At 38.9% G+C, this 20410-nt stretch overlaps 1 protein-coding gene across 2 annotated transcripts in view; it reads right to left on the bottom strand.

Annotated features, from left to right (window-relative positions):
• Window positions 1-20410, bottom strand: part of DNAAF9 (dynein axonemal assembly factor 9) — a 65874-nt gene that overhangs the window by 19756 nt on the left and 25708 nt on the right. For both annotated transcript variants that reach the window (XR_014851859.1, XM_085059459.1), the window contains exons 10-27: window positions 19545-19680; window positions 17930-18011; window positions 17227-17263; window positions 14533-14620; window positions 14021-14097; window positions 13695-13739; window positions 13195-13240; window positions 12776-12887; window positions 12262-12332; window positions 11486-11536; window positions 10566-10653; window positions 8347-8450; window positions 5546-5692; window positions 2851-2939; window positions 2537-2635; window positions 2162-2279; window positions 1246-1334; window positions 35-193 (exon numbers count right to left, since the gene is read on the bottom strand). Coding sequence is in view for 1 of the 2 variants with exons in the window: in XM_085059459.1 (XP_084915585.1) it covers window positions 35-193; window positions 1246-1334; window positions 2162-2279; window positions 2537-2635; window positions 2851-2939; window positions 5546-5692; window positions 8347-8450; window positions 10566-10653; window positions 11486-11536; window positions 12262-12332; window positions 12776-12887; window positions 13195-13240; window positions 13695-13739; window positions 14021-14097; window positions 14533-14620; window positions 17227-17263; window positions 17930-18011; window positions 19545-19680 (1638 nt within the window). In the remaining variant the exon portion in view is untranslated. The remainder of the gene's footprint in view (window positions 1-34; window positions 194-1245; window positions 1335-2161; window positions 2280-2536; window positions 2636-2850; window positions 2940-5545; window positions 5693-8346; window positions 8451-10565; window positions 10654-11485; window positions 11537-12261; window positions 12333-12775; window positions 12888-13194; window positions 13241-13694; window positions 13740-14020; window positions 14098-14532; window positions 14621-17226; window positions 17264-17929; window positions 18012-19544; window positions 19681-20410) is intronic.

The following is a 20410-nucleotide window of genomic DNA, read 5'->3' as shown; positions in this document are numbered from 1 at the left end:
CTACACAAGAGTTCAGAGAGTTTCAAGCCTTTACCCTTGCAGGACCACCAGGAGCCTCTTGCTCTTCCCAGCATAGGCAGCCTGACGAACACTGAGGTTCTGCTGAGCCTCCAGGACCCCAGACAGGTAACGCTGGAAGTGGGAGGCACTGAAACACTCAGGACTGTCCATGGTCTGCCGATAAACTAGCCACCTAAAGCACAAGAAACAAGGAAAAAAATTCATGTGTTGTGACAGAGTGTTTCTGGTTTCTTCCTATTTTAGACCAACACAGCAAAATGAAGTTTGACAAGCCTGAAGATTTCACATCTCTCACCATCTCATCATGATTTCATTCCACTAGACCACGTGGGAAAGGGGAATTTACTTGGCTTTATATCATTTCCAGCATAAGAACATTCTTTACATTACTGCCAAAGGGGTTTGATGGGTGTTTCTTGATGTTTTTCAATAAAACAATGTTCAGCAGCTTTTTCAAAGCCGTACATCATATGAGTAATTCTGATCAATGGCAGTGATGCAGTAAACAAAAATTAGACAAATCCAATTCAAAAGACTCTGGGCATGAAAATATTTCACTGCAAAAATAGAAAGTAACAATGACATTTGCAGCAAAACATGAGGAGATGTATTATTACACAACCTTCAAAAGTCACCTTACGTGTTTGCCCTATAACAGAACCACAACACTGTTCTGAATCAACTTGATAATATCAAGACACTGAGTTAAAATAAAAAAAACCAGTGCAAAACATGGCTAAGATTAAATGCTAAGGTGTTTTGCTCTAAGAATTACAAGGATAAGTTTGGGGTTTCTTTATTTTCTGGAAGTTCTATCAACACACAGAGTAGCAAATTCCTACAGCAGGTTTATCTTACTGCCATACAACAGATGTCCTGAATGTACCTCCTGCTCCTGCAGAATAGCAATCAGGGTAAATTAAAAACAATGCTGTGGCAAGGACTGTTAGCACAATCTTTTCTCAAAAATAAAAATAAAAATATTTTTTAAAAAGGCATTTTTGAATCACTGCAAGTCAATAAATGGAAGCTCTTCACCACATGGAATGACAACAAAGAAACCTCCTGTGCTGCTTTTCTGTGCAAATATCTAAAATTAACGGCAAATCTACCTGGCATTTGGAAATCAGGTTTAAAAAACCACCAAATGAAACAGTGGTAATTTGTTTTTTCCTTCTTGCCAAGGTGTTCCTGGGTGATGAGTGTAAGCAGAGCTGTACCAACCTCCCGTGCTCCTTGGTAAAGGTGACAAGGAAAGCACAAAGGTCACTGGAACGGCATCCTGGGAGCCCCGTGAGGATGGTGATGATCACCTGCAACACAGGGAACAGGGAAAAAGAGAAACCTAAACACAGAAGAAAGTGACAATAGTCACAGAAACACTGGTACAGACACCAAAAAGGTTACTTTCTATGATTCATATAGATTTTTCTTTCTTTTTTTAAACATGCACAGTTAAACCAGCCTTAAAATCAGATTTTAAAACATTCCTTAGGCTCTATTCATTGTCAGTATGGTCTCTGAACCAGACCCCAGGAAATAAGTCTGCCACCACAGTGAATATTTCAAGAGAAAGATTACATTCCTGCTGCTTTGGCTTTGTTTTCAGCAAATTTCAAATGCTAGGAAGCTACAAGGAAGTATTTTCTCTGAAAATGCTATTTAAAGCAGGCCTTAAGTTAGACAATTGTTATTGCCCCTATAGAGAAAGGAGTGTTGTACAGATAATATCAGCAAATGTTAAATATCATGTGCTACCCCTATGCTATTTAAAGGACTTTTATGTTCCAGAGAACAATTCAGTTAAATTATTCAGCAATTCATAAAAACAAGCTGCTGCTTCAGGCCTAAGTCTCTCTGGACATTAGAGAAAACAGTTCACTTAAAGATCTACACCTCATTTTCTGCCTCTATTTCATCAGGCTGAAAGGCCATTTGCACTTCCAAAAGATTGTTTAAATGGAAAAGAATGAAGTATATAACCAGGAAAATAAGGCAAAAAGAACTGGTGGCAGTGGAGGAGGAGGCAGAGAATGGCTGAACATGATCTGTATTTTACTACACCACAACAGAACCACTGACAGAATATTCCAAATGTTCTATATGAGGGCTAGGAATTATTGTGGAGTTGTTTCTTTACCTTATCACCTTCTGCCTTGGTGTCAGGAATGGTTTCTGACTGTTGGAGAAGGACAGGAAGATGTGCTCTCATCACTGGCTTGGTGCTGACGCTGCTGACTGTGAAGTGCTGCACAAACCTTCCAAAAATAAAAGGTTTATTTTCCTTACAATCAACAGCAAAATATTTCATTCATATAAATAACTGGGAAAGGACTAAAAAAAGAGTATTCAAAGGTCAAACTAGAGAGGAAACAATTCATCTCAGAATAAAAACATCTAGTGTAAAGACAGAATTATTTAATAAACAATTTTTAGATGGATATCACATCTACCAAAATATTTTTGTACCATTCCTGACAAAACGGATCCCTTGAACACAAAAACAATTTCTCACCTCTCCAATTCTGGAATGGCAGCAGACAGTTTCAGCTCCCTGCATCTCTCCCCAGAAGGAAAAGATAAAGCATTGAAGAGCTTCTGAACACTGGAATGCCTAAAAGACGGAAATGAATTAATTAGTTAAAGGCGAAATCTAAAAATTTATGTTCTTTAAAACACGCGGCTACATATTAAATGAAAAAAAAAATAAAGTGAGTGTTGCACTAAGAATGAAACAATTCTTTTTTGAATTACTATCAAAAACAATGAGCAACACCATTATTCTGATTGCAGCTCCTGTGTCATTGCACTGCTCTGGCAGGAACTTACAGCCTTTTTTGTTCCACAGACAGGAATTCCTCCTGGACAACCCTTAAAGATAATCCTGAGTTTGTCTGGTTTTGCCACGAAGAGAAAACCTGGAACAAAGCAGATGTATGCATGAGTGCCATTATGTCCCCAAATTCACTTTGAATTTGTTTAGGAATTGGTTTTGCTCACCTAAAAAAACAGACACATTTCCACTAGCCATTAAAATTGCACATTACTGGGTTTGTTGCAAGAGGAGCTGTGGCTGCCCCTGGATCCCTGGAAGTGTCCTGGATGGGGCTTGGAGCAACCTGGGGCAGTGGAAAGTTCTCTGCCTATGGCTGGGGGTTGGAATAAGATTGGCTTTAAGGTCCTTCCAACCCAAACCATTTATGAATTCAAATCCACCACAGAGCAGATTTTGTAACCTTTTCTTTAGCTAGACTGGAACTGCTTCAGGAATTTACTGAAATGGCCTCGTTTTCCCTGATAAAAATGTAGGTATTTGTAGCCCAAGTGCTCTACAGCAGGAATGGAATTAATACAAGTCTCTTTTAAGCACTACTGTAATTTTCATGAGGTGAGATTGCAGCAATCATTATTCGAAATTTTTAAGAAAAACTCCATGCCTTCCCAAAAGAAAAGGAAACCCTTCGTTTCTCTAGGGAATGTTTTGGCTCACATCCTATTGCTCCAGCCAAAACACATTAATCTGAATGGCACTGTGAACCTAGAAATCAGATTCAGATGAATCACAAAGTCAGTGTTTGGTATTTCCCTTCTTTTCCTAAGTAAAGACAACAGCCATTGTCATTTTTCACAATAACTGTCTGCAAGACAAAACAACTGGGGAGGACACGACTGCTTTCCATTAAAAAATCAGCATCCAAAACACAAGGGTAGGAGATAAAAACCATCAAAATTAAATCTACTTTTGATATTAACAAAGGCAATATTGCTCACGCAGAAGGATCCACACAACTAAAGAAACAACCACTTCAAAACACACAGAAGGGACAGAAAGAAATGCCTAGGAGGGATGGAAAACAGGAATGGTCAAGGGAAAATTGTGTTGTGCAGGAGTCAAAGGGTTGGGGACAAAGTGAAAACATAGGTCAGGCTAAGAACTCAGTGGAAATAGATCAGGGCTTTTTGTATAATTGAATGGAAGTTTAAAAAAGAGCTGCTACGGCATTAAAGAAGAAAACAAGAGAAATCAACACATCCCAAAGCCTAAACAAATTCTCCTCCTGTGCCCATTAATGTGAGGATGGGAAAGGCATCATGCCATCCTCACAGGATCTGCACAGCGGATTTCATCTCAGTTTTTATTAAATCCAGTCTGGGGTAACAGGGCAGCTGCCATCCCCAATTTCCAGGAGGCTTGGAATAATCAAAGCACAGGACCAGTGAGTGAAATATCAAGCCAGGTAGTTTAGAAGAGTAAAAGTAGCAACTAAATTTTAGTAAAACTTTGTGAGATTGCAAAGGCACACAGACTTTGGAAGAGTTTTGGAGGAAATCAATGAATACCTGAAGGTAAATACTGACAAAACACAATGATCTATTTCCATGGCTTACAAAATCAGGTACACTCAGTTTGTCGAAGAGTTTTGTTCATGAGAGAACATCCTGAAGGCAAAAAATTTGGTTTATCTACTTCAACTTGAACAAAGCAACTGGTGTGGTGCCAGATGAGAAACTTAAATTGCCCAAACTGAACCTCAGTGTGGAACTCTTCAGTAAAAAAAAATTAATTCAAAGGAGGACAGGAATAAATAGCCCTGAGAAAAAGCAGCAAAAGAAACAAACACCCTCATCTGAGATACTACACAGTTTGGATACCTACAGCCAAAAACTAGATCAAAAGAAAGGCATTACAATGATCAGGAAAAAAGAGAACTTTTTATAGGTATAGATTAAAAAGGATCTGGTTTTATTTTATTAGGCCAAATGAAGAAGAAAGAAGAGGTCTGAAATGTCTGACTATCTCAAGGATGTGCTCTGGTAGAGAGAAGAAAAAGCAAACAGATCTAAAAGTAGAATTAATAAAATAGGCTGAAAATTCAAATACAAACAAACAACAGATTCCCAACCATTCACAGAGTGGAACAGTGGGAGGAATTTAAACACTTAAGATAAAAGGAGGAGACATTTTATGGTACCATTAATACAACCATATTAATGCTACCATGGGGCTGCTCACTGAGCTAGGTGGTCTTTTCCAACCCAGCGTGATGATCACATCCTAAAACCCTTGTGAAGCCCTAAAATCTCCAGGCTCATTTCCTCAAAAGCACTATTGTTATAAAGTTTGCTTTATTAAAAGCCTCTGCAGCACAATGCATGAAGCCAATCGACTTGGGGAATAATACAATGCCATATGGGATACTTAAAAACTTTAACTGCACTTCCCTAAGGATCACGATCCAAATGTGTCTGACCACAAAAACACACAATGGAACCTCTGCCACTCCATGCAGTCTCTGTAGCAAATGACACACCAGGGCTACATTGAAATGCAGCCCAGAAAAGGAGCTTTTGGAGCACTCACTGCCTTCAGAAGGCAAAGTGAAAGCACATGGGGAGAGTTAAACTCAAGGAGCATCACCATCGCTGGAAATTCACGCAGAAATTCAAGTTTCTCACACATCTGAAACACACAGAGCAATTACATGGTTTCTCCCCCAGCCCAACCAAACTTATTTTACTTTACCTGTGAATAAAAAGCTTTATAGATCTTTCTTTTGGGGAAAAGTGCAATCATCAGGAAGTTGTTCTGGGTATGGAATTCAATGGGCAGATGAGGAAGCAAGGAACTTTTGAAGTCTATAAAGAGAGCAGCGACAACACTGTTGGAATCCTGGAAAAGGAAGAAACAGGGCAAGTTATAATTAACATTCCCAATTACATGGCACAGGGATGGAGCAGGAGGGATGGAGAACCTTCAATTTCTACTCTGCAGCTACTGGGAAATATCACAAACTTAAAATAAAGACCCTGAGATTGACCTAAGCACCTAAATTTTGTCTTGAAAACAAAAGCTTGCACTTTAATATCTTCTCTTGTCCCCACCACAACTAGACCCTTCCTCTGCTAATGCTTCAGACAACAAACTCTCGGTTACACCCAACATCTCCAACACAGACAACACAGAAGAATGAATTAAATGCCAGCTAAAAAGATGACAAGGATGGCAAGGAGCTCTTGAAAACTCTTTGTACCATAAATTTTCTCCACCAACAGAATGCTGAAGCTCTCAAGTTGTGTTTCCCTCAGAAGCACTGAACTCAAATTGTCCAATTGTTGTTCTAAGAAAACACTGACTTGTTTTTCCTGGGTCGTTTTTTAGTTTCTTTTGGGTTTTTTTCCCCAGAGTGATGGGAGATGCCCCTGGATCCCTGGAAGTGTTCAAGGCCAGGCTGGACATGGCTTGGAGCAGCCTGGGACAGTGGAAGGTGTTCCTGCCCAAACACTAAATGGGTGACACTAAATGGTCTTTAAGGTCCCTTCCCACCCAAACCATTCCAAGGCTCTGAATTTCAGGACAGACATCTAAGTACAATTCAGGATGCTGAAGTGTTTTACGTTCAAGCTCTGATTTGTAAGTCTTTTCACATTAAAGTTTTAGAAAATGAGAGCAATTCAGAAGCATGAAGCATTTCTGGGAAATAGGCATTTCATTTCTTAGGGCTCAAATCAGAATTTTTGTTGCATCCACTTCCCTTTCAACAGAAGTGGGCAAAGAACTCACTGTATTCCTTCTTGAAAAGAAAAAGCTCAAGTTGGGTAACTGTTACATAAGAATTGCTATCAACTCAAAGACATTTGCAAACAGAATCTCTCTCCTTTGCTGACTGAGGGATTAATTATAAAAATAATCCTCTCAAAGTCACAGAGGTCACTGAAGAATATACAAAAATATTCTCCTAAGAGAGAACAATTTCTTTTGAAAGCAAATGGCTTTTGGAATAGAATCCACAGATCCTGGATTGTGCAGGATGGCTTAGAGATTTCCTGAGAAGTGACTCCAAGGCCAAGCCATCCATGCTGCAGTCAGCATGAGAAGTGTCCAACAAATCTGCTCCTGGAAAACGTTTCAGGCTCCACAAATTGAAAAAAGCTGAAAAGCAGCAGCAACAATCCCCACAGACATGAGGTTGAAAGGAGCCAGCTCCAAGTTTTACAACATGTGAATGTTGTTGTGAAACCTAAATATTGCTTGCTGATATTTGTTCATTTGATGAATGGCCAGAATCTCCCTTGCCCTCCATGTCCATGAGCCCAGGGATTTCAGGACTCAGGGGCAGCTCAGTGTCCAAATCCTCACAACACAGGAGTCTGCAGCAAGTGCTGATATTTTCAAGTTAAAAAGAAAAATATCTCACAGGCATCATGACAAAGCTGCTAAAAAACTGCATTTTGCATCACTTCAAGGCTTGGTATCTTTTATTTTAATCCAAGCATTAAATTCTCCTTTCTTTTCCATCCACATTGCTGCAATAACTTTTGGAAAGAGCAACCAACAATTACCCTGCTTCTCCTGTCACTTCTGAACAGTTTAAACCTTCCACCCTTGTATTCTGCCAAGTCAGTAGAACAATAATACACTCCCTGTCAAGGCTTAGCTTCACACAAAAATCTGGCACTGGTTCAAGAATGATGGCCAGGTCCCAGAAATAGCAACTTTTATGAAAGTGAGTGTCTTGACTCAAACAATAAAAGGAAGGTCAGTGTTAAAATAGCTTCTTAAACTACCAAGGGCCAATCAATATGATGTCCAGGAAAAGGCAGCTAAGGTAAGAGTCTTGGAGCTGCTGTGTTTTCATCTCAATTGAATCACACATTTTTATTGTATTTTACTGGTTTCCTGTATGATGTGATGAAATCACCCAGCACAATGCTGCAGAAGGCCACAGAATAAAAGGGGAATACTGTACCTGAACAAAAGGGAAATGAAAGGAAACTGATTGTTTTTCCCCCACTGTTTAGGAAACAGTAACCAACACAAATAATCTCTTTTCCATCCTGAAGAAGTGATGGGTAACTCAGTGTCTCTGCCTTGAGGAGCACAAAGTTGAGTTGCCTTCATTAACCTCTCAATTCCCACTGCTCTGGTGGCCAAGTGATAGATTCAAATATATTTTTAATAAAAGGCAGCATTTCACCCTCCAAAACACCCTATGACTTCACCACACCTTGAACTTTTCTCTATCCATCACTTCACACTGTGAGATATTTTATGAACGTCACATTCTGCAATTTTTCTTTTAATAAAAAGCGGTTTTCACACTATTAACACCACATTGCTAACTCCAATACTAAATTCTCTCCTCCTTACTCACTCATTTAAGTTAATCAGCACCAAAAGTGCAGAAATTTGCATCAGTTATTAGAGTTATACAGACACACACGTAGAACCGCAGCTGAAATCAAAACTTTACATCAGGACCCAACAGAATCATTGTTAAAAATGGATTAAAAGTTTGTGACAGCAGGAAAAGACAAAATACTCACTCCATCATAGAGAGAAATGGAACTCATGTGGTTCTTGGAAATGGAAATGCTGCCATGGTGGGGATCAGAGAAGAGAATGCCATCAGAGAAGAAATACAATTTGCCTAGAATTTGAAGGAAAAAGAATTGTAGGAGGTATAGATCAAGATTTCAGCTTCTCATGATGATTGTCTCCTCTTCTTGAGGAAGAAATCCATGTTCCTGCAGGATTTTGTTGATTTTAACAAGCAGTAAATTTGATTTGGAATAGTTTTCAGTGAACACAACAATCCATTTTTACTGGATCTCTCTACCAAGAGCAGGAATCACAACTATGATTGCATTTGAGTTCATCTGGCCCCAAAGAACCACTTATCATAAACATTCTGAAAGGTTTATTTTTCCTTTACAAGCAAAAAAAATCCCATCCCATCAAATTTCAAACTTCCAGAAATGTACAACGGACAATCCAAGAATTTAAGTAAAGATTGCATCCAAAATAATTGAGAATTTAAACACTGACTAAACTTAAAAATCTAAATTTTAAATTAAACTTAACATTCAAATTAAACTTGTATTCCATTTTAAAATTTAAACAATGTTTAATTATTCCTCTTAACCATTAAAACAATGTTTAAGTTGTCCACTTAAAACACTGTAACATTTACTTTTTGGTTCTTAACAAAGCTGCATGAAGGAGAGCAGCTGGAAAGAGAGAAACAGCAAGGCTGGCTGGTGTAATGGATAAAACAAAATTCCACTGAAGTGCTAGAAAATTAGATCAGCAAACAGCTGATTTCTAACAGGCATAAGAAAGAAAATGCCCAAACAGGGGCTGCCAGCTGGACCTGGCACTAAAAGCAAATTCACATCCCACACTGGGAAGTTTGTGAGTCAGCAAAAGGAAAAGGGTCAGTATTTTTTTAAGAATAAAAAGTAAAGGAGTTAAAATATACAGCTAAAACTGCCTGCACAGGGTAGCACAAACAATGCTGGGAAGAAATAACAAAGAAATGCAGATGTTTTACTCTTGAAATGTTAACGTGGAATAAAATGTTCAGTATTAAGGGTTTGTTGTAATAAAAATGGCTTTAAGCTGAAGGAGAGGAGGTTTAGATGGGATATTGGGGAGGAATTGTTCCCTGTGAAGGTGGTGATGCCCTAGGACAGATATTCCCAGAGAAGCTGTGGCTGCCTCTGGATCCCTGGCAGTGTCCAAGGCCAGGCTGGATGGGACTTGGAGCAACCTGGGACAGTGGAAGTGTCCCTGCAATGGCAAGGGTTGGAGGGATAATCATTAAAGTCCCTTCCAACCCAAACTACTCCATAATTCTATGCACCTTTTGCACCTCACAGTGCCAAGAGTACAGAGCTGCAACCTGAGCAGAGCCCAGATTTGAGCACAACAAAGTGGGGAACAAGATCAAATTCATTGTCACTTGACACCTAAGAAAATCTCACACTCCTTTCAGGGTTTCATAATGGTTCTTCCACCACCTACTTGTAATTCTCCAGCCCAGGAGTTACCAAAACATTGAACTTCACAAATCCACCCCTCAAAAAAAAAAGGAAAAAGAAAAAGCAAATTGCTCCACTGGGGCACACAGAGCCAGTTTTAACAAAGCCAAAAAAAAATCCAGCATTCTCCAGTTATTTACTGAGTGAACAAGTGCCCACAGCACTGCATTGCAAAACAGCTGAATATCATAGTCTGCATTAACCTCTTTTCTTTGAAATCTGATCAATTAGAGCAAAAGCAGCTTCCCTGATGTGAGGGTTGCTGTTTAATTGCCTTGCACATCATTATTTATCCTCCACACTACAGGGCAAAGACAATAAAGCTGAAGATTCTCCTCTAATGTCAGATCTTCATCAACTTCTGCTGCACATCAGCACTGTGACGGCAACACCTTCTCTGTATATTGGAATATAAAAATATTATGCCTTAAGAAGTATCAGCTGGTCCAAGGCAGGAGGGAAGGAGGGAGGGAAACATCTCCCAGGAATTCTCCTTCCAGGATCAGGAGTTTCAGGCAGAGTTGGGGATAAAAGAACAAGAGATGGAATTTAACAGGAGAGATCTGTAAGGCAAATGGAGAGAAAGCTAAAGGTGATAACAGTTGGGCTCACCAGAGTGGGAATCCCAGAACCTGTCCCTCTCTTATGTTTAAAAATTAAAACAAAACAGACCAAAAGAAGAACAAACAAGCAAAAAAAAAAAATACCCAACTACATCTCACCTTCTACAGGGAAGGCCTGTGGATTGCTGGAACAAATATAAACTCCATCACCTCCAGTGAGTAAAGTGCCCAGGAAAGATTTGTCCTCCTAAACAGGAAAAAACAAACAGCAACATCACAGACTGGATCAAGGACTAATCCAGGCAAAACCATTTTCTCCTGCTTTTGCTTCAAGAGAAAATATTTTATTTTTAAACAGCATCTGTCAGAAGTTTAAAGGGGTTTTATCCAGCATGGATACACAAGGACCAGGGAAAGACAGCAAGGCAAGAGGATAATTTTTAAAAGCCTTCCCCCCATTTTGGTTTTGCCAGCAGCTATGAAGTTACAAGTTATTGTCACAACCACAAGGCTGAGCTTTTTGTTTTTAGTTTGTCAATCCACTGAGCTAAAAGTATATTACATGAAAATAAATCTATTTATAATGAACATTCCTGGGAACCACAAATTACACCACAAATGTGAAACTCATGTGATTTAAGATGTTCCCAGATTCCAAACTCCTTTTTTTTTCCAAGTGCTTAGAGTGTTTTCCTTTAGACATTAGCATGCTAATTAAGTTAAAAGAAAGTTGCATGTAGAATGGCATCGAGTTTTGGGGGTTTTTGGAAACACATGAGCTCCATGAGTAACATTTAGTGAGACTTCCATGAAATTATAGTTTCATTAGAACTCTTTTTGCTCTTGGGTTTTGTGATTCTTTGAAATGAAGAAACCCTCAAAGTTTTACACACAATATATTATTCAAATAACAATATATTATTCTGCATGTCAAAGTTTGCAAAAGGCAGGGTAGGACAGGCAAGTAAGAAGAGAAGTGACACACATAATAAAAGGCAGTTTGGTAGGAACTCAAGTTTTCCAAATACCAATTCATCAAAGTGTAACTTCTTTAGTTTAACAAAAACATTTCATTTTACCTTCAACACTTGCTGTGCCTTCTCAGACAGTTTCACATCACTGTCTTCAACCTGTAGCCAGAAATAGTTTGCATCTGTATTGTGATTTATATAAATGAAGCAAGTCTAATCTTAAATAAAAAGTATTAAAGAAGTTTTGAGGCAAACAAGAATCTCAGCTACCACAGACAGAGAAATGCCTGAGGCCAGAGGGCTTCAAATACAGTTTTGTGCTCTTAATATTGTGTTACCATGGGACCAAAATAGTTCCTTGCACCCCATTCTCCCCATCAAATGGTTTTATAGAGTAAAATAGGATTATATAGATAGAAAGCAGTGTATCCCATCCAATCTTATTTTTTACTACTGTTCAAGCATGGGCAATGTCCAGCTTTGTAAACTCTTTGGAATTCTACCTTTAACACTCTGCAGTACATTAGAGATCTACAACCAGACCTGGCTTTCTTTTGGGGTGATCTAAAGTGCCCCACAATAAACAGAATTTTCCAAAGTCACACTGTGCACTTCAAAAGCACCCAGACCTCCAAACAGCTAAAAAACTGGCGAGGTGAAAATGAAACTATTTAGAACTTGTGCTATGAATGGAACCATCAGCTTTTTCTACTTAGCTTTTCAGTTATTGTCCATATTTTAAAAATCAGGATATGTTAATATTACAACATTCTGTTTCAATGCTCAAATTCCTTATTTTCCCCCAGATATCCACACTTCCATACCAAGTTTTCCTTTGGGGATGTGTGTGGAGGTAAGCTGTGTGCACTCATTCACTCACTCACCAGCCAGGAAGCAAATCTGGGGATAGCTGCAGTCAGGATGATGTGCTTGGAGTCTGGATTGGTGCTGCCATCTGCAGGGAAGCCACGGGAAACAAAGCAGAAAATCAGGGAATTTTAAGGTTGGAAAACACCTCCAAAGTCACTAAATCCAACCTTTGACTTAATACCACCATGGCCACTAAACTAATACTTCAGAATGTCCAATAAGTTACTTTTAAGACTTGAAATCTGTTTAGTAAATATGAAAATCTTATTATTTTAAGGATTTCTGAGTGTTCAAATGAAGCTTTCAGAGCAGATTAACCTCCAGTCCTCTTGTGCTCTGTCACACACAGAGCTGCTGCAGAGTTCCAAAGAAATCCTGATTTATTCTGGTCTTTCTATGGCTTCTTGCTTTGCTCTTCTCTTCACAAAAAGTGTTCCAAACCCATCATGGCAACAGCAATTACATCAATTGGAATTCCTTTGGCTTTCTCAACAGAGTAACAGTGGTGTTAAAACTGAAAACACTCACCTTTTTCTTTGACTTGTATCTGGGATGTCAGAAAGGACTCTGAAAACACAACAGATCCCAAGCATCCTCTTCCTGTGAGCAGATCTGGAATGTCAAACACCATCATAGATGCCTGCAGGAATCCAGCAGTCGGAGGGGAGGGAAGAGAAAGCAGAATTTTAACTATTTCAATTGAAACAGCAGAATCTGTAGGTTTCAAACATTCTAAACCACTAATTTTTTATCATGGTCAAAGTCTGAGATCATACATCTGTGTATTTTATTCTGACTTCTGATTTCTTATTAAACCTGTTTCAGCAGCTGAAACCTCTCTCATCTCTCCCCCTACACTTGTATTCCCACAAAAATCTCAGCATGCCCCAGAAAAAGTTAACTGAGCTCTATTTTCTAATTAAATATTATTATTATTCCTTACTTACCGTTTTGATCAAACTCAGGCTATCTTCGTTATCTAACGGAGTAATTCTAGAACAACAATGATAATTGAACATTTAAAAGTTAGATCATTTTCTGTGACTCCCCAGCAGCCAAAAAAAGCTGTTTTATTTTAACATAAACTCTTATTTGTGCAGGTCATTTCAGTCAATTAGACAGATTGAATCAGCTCAAGTTTGTGATATTAACTAAGTTAAAAGCATATTTTTAAAAGGAAACTCTTAATGAGCTCATGCTGCTTCTACTCATTATCAGTTAATAAAATTGATCTGCCCAATTGCTTTTTATTTCTTTTAATGTTTTTAAGATTCCACAGAATTACAGACCTGAAATCACTGAATTATCTCATACACAAAAGCATTTAGCACATCTTGTATGAAATAATCAAACACAGTGTTTTTGCAGGAGTTCCAAGAGAAGAAAAATAAATTACTGCATGAAAAGCACTAATTAATAATAAGAAGTGCACGACAGTGATACAAACCTGCCATGGTTGTTCACAGCCTGAATTTGAAAAGCAATTTTGGAGCTGCAGAACAGAAATTGTACAGGTGAAATGTGTGGTTTATACTTCTACATGTGAAAAATAAGCAGGAAGAGATTAAAGCCAAGTAAGTGATTAAGAAAGCAGAAAAAAGAAATAATTGTGAATATTTTTAAAGCCTGAATGGATCGTGAAGTCTTAAATTTGGCGGTCAGGCAAGTTCAGTTTAAAATTATTGTTTTTCAGTTTATAATTGATGTTTTTTCTCCCCCAAAGAAGCCAATCCACTGAGACAATGAGCAATCAGTGACTATGGAAATACACACCGTAAAGCAGATTTCAGCTGTGCTAAGCCAAGGGTGTCTAACACAGACAGGAGCACCTGCTCTGCCACCTCCTTTGCCTGAAAAAAGGGAAATAAAGAATAAAACATCCTTTCCCATCCTTCCAAATCCCAGCAGCTACAGGAGCACCCAAAAGATCAACAAGAGACACTAAACAGTAACACACTGATGCACCAGGCTAAAATTGGCTCTTTCACAGATCTCATTTTCCTTACTACGAGGTCAGGAAAATTCAGGAAAAGATAGAAAACCAGCTGGACATGGGTAAAATTAGACACACTCTGAAATCTCTCTTTTTTTTCTTTTTTTTTTTTTTCTTAAAAAGAAATCAGAGACTGGTTGAAGGCCACGGCATGACATTGTTTTACGTCATTTCATCATCGACCAAAATACTACCGAATTCTTTTGGTTTTCATTTTGGTTTGCATGTAAATCTCGTCGTGCAAGCAATCCAAATCAACAATTACAGAGAGAGAATGGGTGCTTTCATTTACCTTGGATTCAGTGGAAGTTTTAGCATAGCACTCAATGCCAGCAAGCACAGCCTCTACAACAGCAGAATATATTTGCGACAACAGCGTACTGAAGAGAAATACAAACACAACATTTACTAGACAGGTAGAGTTTTCTTCCTCCTCCATTTAAAGGAGCAGTTTTTTCCTCTCATTGCACAACTCCCTTAATAAGGAAGGGGTTCTTGGTGAAAATAAGGGGAGAAGTAGATTTATAATTCAGCTTTTGGTTTAGGAAAATTAAATGAGAGCGAGGGAATTGCTCAAGTTACAGAGTATTTTGGGGAAATACCTCTTGACACAAATGTATCCGGGTGCTTTTGCTAGTCAAGAATCAAAATTTATGCTTTACTGTCGACTTTTGCTGCTGTTGGGTTTAAGAATCACATCCTAAATGCAGAGCCTGGAGTGCCAGGACAAGGGGGAATGGCTGCACATGGACAGAGGGCAGGATTAGGTGGAATATTGGGAAGGAATTCCTCCCTGGGAGGGTGGGGAGGCCCTGGAATGGATTTCCCCAGAGAAGCTGTGGCTGCCCCTGGATCCCTGGAAGTGTCCAAGGTTAGGCTGAACAGGGTTTGGAGCAATCTGGGAAAGGGTTGGAAGCAATCTGGGATAAACTGGATGAGCTTTAAGGTCTCTTCCAACCCAAACCATTCCACAATTCCATGGACTCTCCATCACAGCTTAATTCAATTCCCTTCTTAAAAGGAGACTGAAAAAATTGAACAGAAATAAACCCAAGTCAGGTGAAGCCAGGAGTGACTTTCAGCCATTGACACATTTGTAGCTCCAGAACCACTGGGGAAGGAAAACCCACATGTGCCCCAGCAAGAAACATCAGCCTCTGTCTTCCTGCTAAAGTACAACAAAAAGATGAGCAGGTCAACAAAATGACTGCTTCCCTAAATTTTAAATCCTCTCATTACCCCTCTGCCAATATTGAGGGAGGGAAGGGAGGAAAGAAAAGGATACAGCATTTAAGCCATATTCAAAGCATTCCTGAAGTATGGGGAAAAAAGAATCTGAAGCTCCCAAACATGGAGAAACCTCAAAATGCACCAATGTTTGCCTTTGATCATAGCCAACAGCAGCAAGTGATTTTAAAATTCAACCTTCTCACTACTCTTTTAGGTTTCTTGAATGTAATTTCAAGTGTTCTCATGAGCAGTTAATATGTTTTCATTGCACCCAGTAAAGGAATATAATTCCTTTATATTATAATTCTTCCAGACTTTGTAACCATTCCTATTTCCCCTCAAATTCACATGTGTATTTGTAGGAAAACACCTCAGTGGGTTGTCCTTTACCTTCCTCTTCTTCCCATTTGAACACTAGCAGTGCAAAACATAAAACAGCACAGGATTTCTGTTGTTGCTTTTGAAGCAAAAACAAATACACAAAATTTACCCCAGTTTATCCTTCAACTCACAGAGTCAGTTTATGCACTCCAGCCAATCAACACAGCCAAATTTGGACTGAATAGTGCTTATAAAATACTTTTCTATTTCACTTTTTACAAAATATTGACAACTATAAGAACCAGTTACAGGACTCAACTGCAAACAAGTTGAAAATCATGAGATCAGGTTTGCCAGAAAAGCCAATTTATGCTGCGGATGTTGAAATTAGATTATTTGATCCAATACAGGGATGCTTCCAAGAAAACTTTTTTTTTTAATTACTGCCTTTATCAACTGACCCCTGCTATGTTTAGAGCTCCTCTACTCATCTTAATTAAAAATGTATTTAGTACAAAGGATTTCAGGAGGAGGACAAAAAATGTTTGAACAGAACATATATGCAAGAAAAAAATACCTGCTGGAGTTCAGTTTACTAAAAAAAAGGAAGAATCTGCTGCTCAGTGCAGTAACTCCATTTTTACGCCGCACAATTACCAAGAGTCAACAGTATTGACATGTCTTTAATATCTTTAATATCTTGCTAACAGGTCAGGCAGCTTTGCAGAAGCAAAAACAGGCTCCTAAAATGATCCCAACTACCAAGGAGGACAAAATCTCTAAGGAAAGGTGTGGCTGATCAAGAGAGAGAGAAGGACCAAAGCAGATTATCTACTGTGTTCTCCAAGCTGGACAGGGATCTACAACATGCAGAGGAAGTGGACATCAACATGGATAAACAAAGCCTGATTTTCAGGAGGTTAAAATGTGCAGAAGCTTTGAAGCTTCCCAACTAAAAATTTAACTTCTATTTCGTTTTAACACAGTGAATTTCTTCACAAGTTTGAGTGTTCCCTGTTGGCATTTTCACTAAGTATCATCAATCTTACACATTGTTAATGAAATTGATCTAAAAATTACTTTTCCTTCTATCAGTGGAAGATGCTCCTATTCAGTGTGAGATACTTTCCTCTCTTAGATTCTATGAATTACCTTTTACATTCAAGTAACCGTTAATATAATTTTTTACTACAATTTGAGCAAAATTTACTCATATTTCCTTTCCTACTTTGCTGCTGTCACACTACCAATTCCCAATGCACCCCAAGCCCTCCACGAGCACTTTGCCTTTGAAATCCTCTCACATGCACGTTATTCTGAATTTAAAATGTCTCTGCAAATGCCAACAGCCACTAAAAGCAGGTTTCACCTACTGCCACGAGGTAAAGAGAGAGAGAGGAGAGTTAAGGAATAATATAAAAAGTTGGCAGCTTACACTTGGTCAGCTTGCTTGTGCATCCCATTGTCATTTCCTGCATTAAAACAAAAAAGGTTTGGTTTTAGCATTTTGAGAGTATTTCTGCTGCACATCTTACATGAAATTTATCCAGTATTTTATGTTCCTAGGGCAAACAAGGCTCTAATTCCAATCTTCCAACCATCTTCTCTTCAGCTTTTCTGAGCTCACTGTGGTTTTAAGATAACCCTAAGGACTGATTTTATCTATGGACTCTTCCAGCCATTTAAAATAGGTAAGAAAATGGTTTTCTAAAAGTTTCACATGGCTTGTTTTTATTTGGGAATACAGCTATTGCAACTCATACTGGGCCCAAACCAGAGGATAAAAAACAGAAATTAAAGAATTCTCCACATCCTTTTTTAAAATCCTCAGTTGCTTGACAACTACCAGTTTGAATTATTATGTTTTTGGAGACTGTTTTTCTCTAAACCCATATGGAACATGGACTTAAATATTTGTTCAGTACTTGGAAAAGGCCTGCACACTCAGATCTGACAGATTTTATGTGTAACACTCAGATCTGACAGATTTTATCCACAGAATCTGCTGTGATTTCAGCATTGGCTACAGAATCTACCACTCCATGGCCTGATGCTCAAAAAGGAAGCAAAGCTTTCAATTGCTACAAATTTTCATGGAATCAGAGGTCATAACTGCCTTGATACATTTAATTACTCACCCAGGAAAGGAACGTGAGTGGCTCCAAAAAAATAGGTCCTTGAACAAGCCAGAGGTCCCTTTGGAGACACACACTGCACTACCTAGCAGTCAGTATTAATGAGATACAAACACACATCAGTAAAATGAATTGGTGCAATAATTAACAATTAACTACACTCCCCTTAAGTCTTCTAAGCACTGACAGACTACAGAGGTTTACAACACAGACGGAACTGGATTGTGAAAAAGCAACTTACGTTTTCAAAGGTCTATTTCACTTTTGACTTGACCTGAATGGTCGAAAGACTTTGGAAAGAAGATGAGCTCTGACTTGTGTTTTCAATTTCCTATGTCAACTGCTCTTTTCATGAAGATGAAAGTGTGTCAGGTTCCCATAACTATGCTGGCACTTGGTCTTATTTACTATTTTCATGACACCCTATTAAAACAGTATCACCTGTACCTGTAAATAAACCACCTTTTTAAGAACAGCATCAGAATCTGAGGACAACAGAGGGGGCAAGTACATCAGAATAACACAGTACTTGCATTTTGAAAGGTATCAAATGGCATCTTATTGTTAACAAGGGGAAGGAAAGACAGAATTGAAAGTGTTTGCACAGAAATAGCGTTAGAGCAGCAAATGGAGGATGAGATTTCACCAGGATGCAAAACCACTCCTTTCTCAGGCTCTCAACAAGTGATTTGTGCCCAGAATCCTCACGTCCATCCATCCCTGAGGCAGCTACACATGGAATGTTGACAAGCTCATGAAGTCATGGCCTCACTCATGCTCTCACTCCTGCTCAGCCACATTCACCTGCTCAGGGCTCACACCACTGCCACTCCCAGAGCCCCTGGAGGCAGCAGGGAGCTCTCTCCACACTCTACCTCTCTCCTCCTTCGCTGCCAGTTGCCTTCTGGAGCCACCCAGGCCCTCCAGCCAGAGGATCCCAACTCCCTGGGGTCGCTTGCCCAGGCACGAAGGGGAAGAGAAATATCCTTGAGCCACGGAGCTCATCACATGTTTAACAACTAAGTTTTTACTTGGAAATGGAAAATTTAAAGTTAATCTTTACAACTTCATCAGAACATTGCTGGAACACTGAAAGATTTTTCAGAGTTTCGTCAACAGGAGTTGAAGCACTCACTGGAGTTTGGATGCACGTCGGTATCTCCAGGTCTATTCATAAAGGTATTATCAGAAAAAAAGCGTCTTTTCATTTCTTTTTAAAGAAATGGCTAAACAAATGTGGTTACAATAAAATCTGTGTGTCCCAGTTCAGTGTATCACAGAGGATTTTCACTTTGTGGCCAGGACACACATCCTCACAAACAGCATTTCCCTCTCCCCCACCCACTTACAGCACCACGAGTGTTTAAGAAGTTGTCTTTTTATAGATAATAAAATATTTTAACTCATTCAGAAGTCCCCTGATTAAGAATCCAGTGTGGTTTAATGTTGAAAGAGCAAGAAAAAGCAAATTTGTTCCTTAAACTGATGGATTGCTGAGGTGCTTTACGTTAAGAAGAATTAAGTATTTAACTCATGGAAGATAAGCACAAAAAATAAGCCAGAAAAAAAAAGAATATACAATACTTCAAAATCTCAGATAACTTCTCCAAAGCCTTACCATATGCTTGGCAGTGCTTCCACCAAGGCCAGTGTTTCGAACCAGATGTCCTTCAGACGGAAAATTAAAGTTCCCAGAGTTCAAGTTTTCCTTCGTGGAGTGGCTGCCAAACAGGACAAAGGGCTGCCGGCTGGGGCTGAGGAGGAAAAGAAGGAATCACCACCAAAATATTTACAGGAAGTTTACAAACAACAGATGAAATCAAAGCTTTCAAGTGTGGTGGACCAACTGCTGAATTTCTCACTACAAAAGCAGGATCAAAAAAAAATTACTAGAGCTGCACAAAGCTTCCCATGGAAAAGACCAAGTTCCAAGAAAAAAGCCTACTTGCATTAAAAAGATAATTTCTTTCAAATACAATAACATCTCAAGGTTGTTCCCAAAACCTGTTAGAAGATCCTTTTATCTTTAACTGCCTTGAAAAGCTGATTAGTTTCAAATTCACCATCTTGAAAAAGCCTGAAATGATTGTGTTGGAAACAAACAAAACTATTTTGAGTTCAGTTCTGGCTTTGAGCCCAAGACTCAGCTGGAGAGGTCAAGGATTTTCTTTTCATTCTTGCAATGCAAACAACAGAGGATGCTGCCAGCAATAAAGGGCATTGAACTCCTCTAGTTTTTTCCAAATACAGAAGAATGTGCAGAGAGATTCAAGGAGCTAAACAAACCTTGATTTAGCTCAAAACAGCACAATGTGGATTTTGCAACACAACCTTCAGCTAAGTAACAATTTTTAGCTAAAACTCTGTCATAGAATCACAGGATGGTTTGGGTTGGAGAGACCTTAAAGATCATCTCATTCCAAGCCCCTGCCATGGGCAGAGACAATTTCCACTATACCAGGTTGCTCCAAGCTCTGTCCAACC

The sequence above is a fragment of the Lichenostomus cassidix genome, chromosome 4, assembly GCF_008360975.1.
Source record: "Lichenostomus cassidix isolate B80296 chromosome 4, HeHo_3.0, whole genome shotgun sequence".
In the NCBI taxonomy this organism is placed as follows: domain Eukaryota; kingdom Metazoa; phylum Chordata; class Aves; order Passeriformes; family Meliphagidae; genus Lichenostomus; species Lichenostomus cassidix.
The sequence above is the reverse complement of the archived record's forward strand: the minus strand, read 5'-3'. Positions and strand labels throughout refer to the sequence as shown.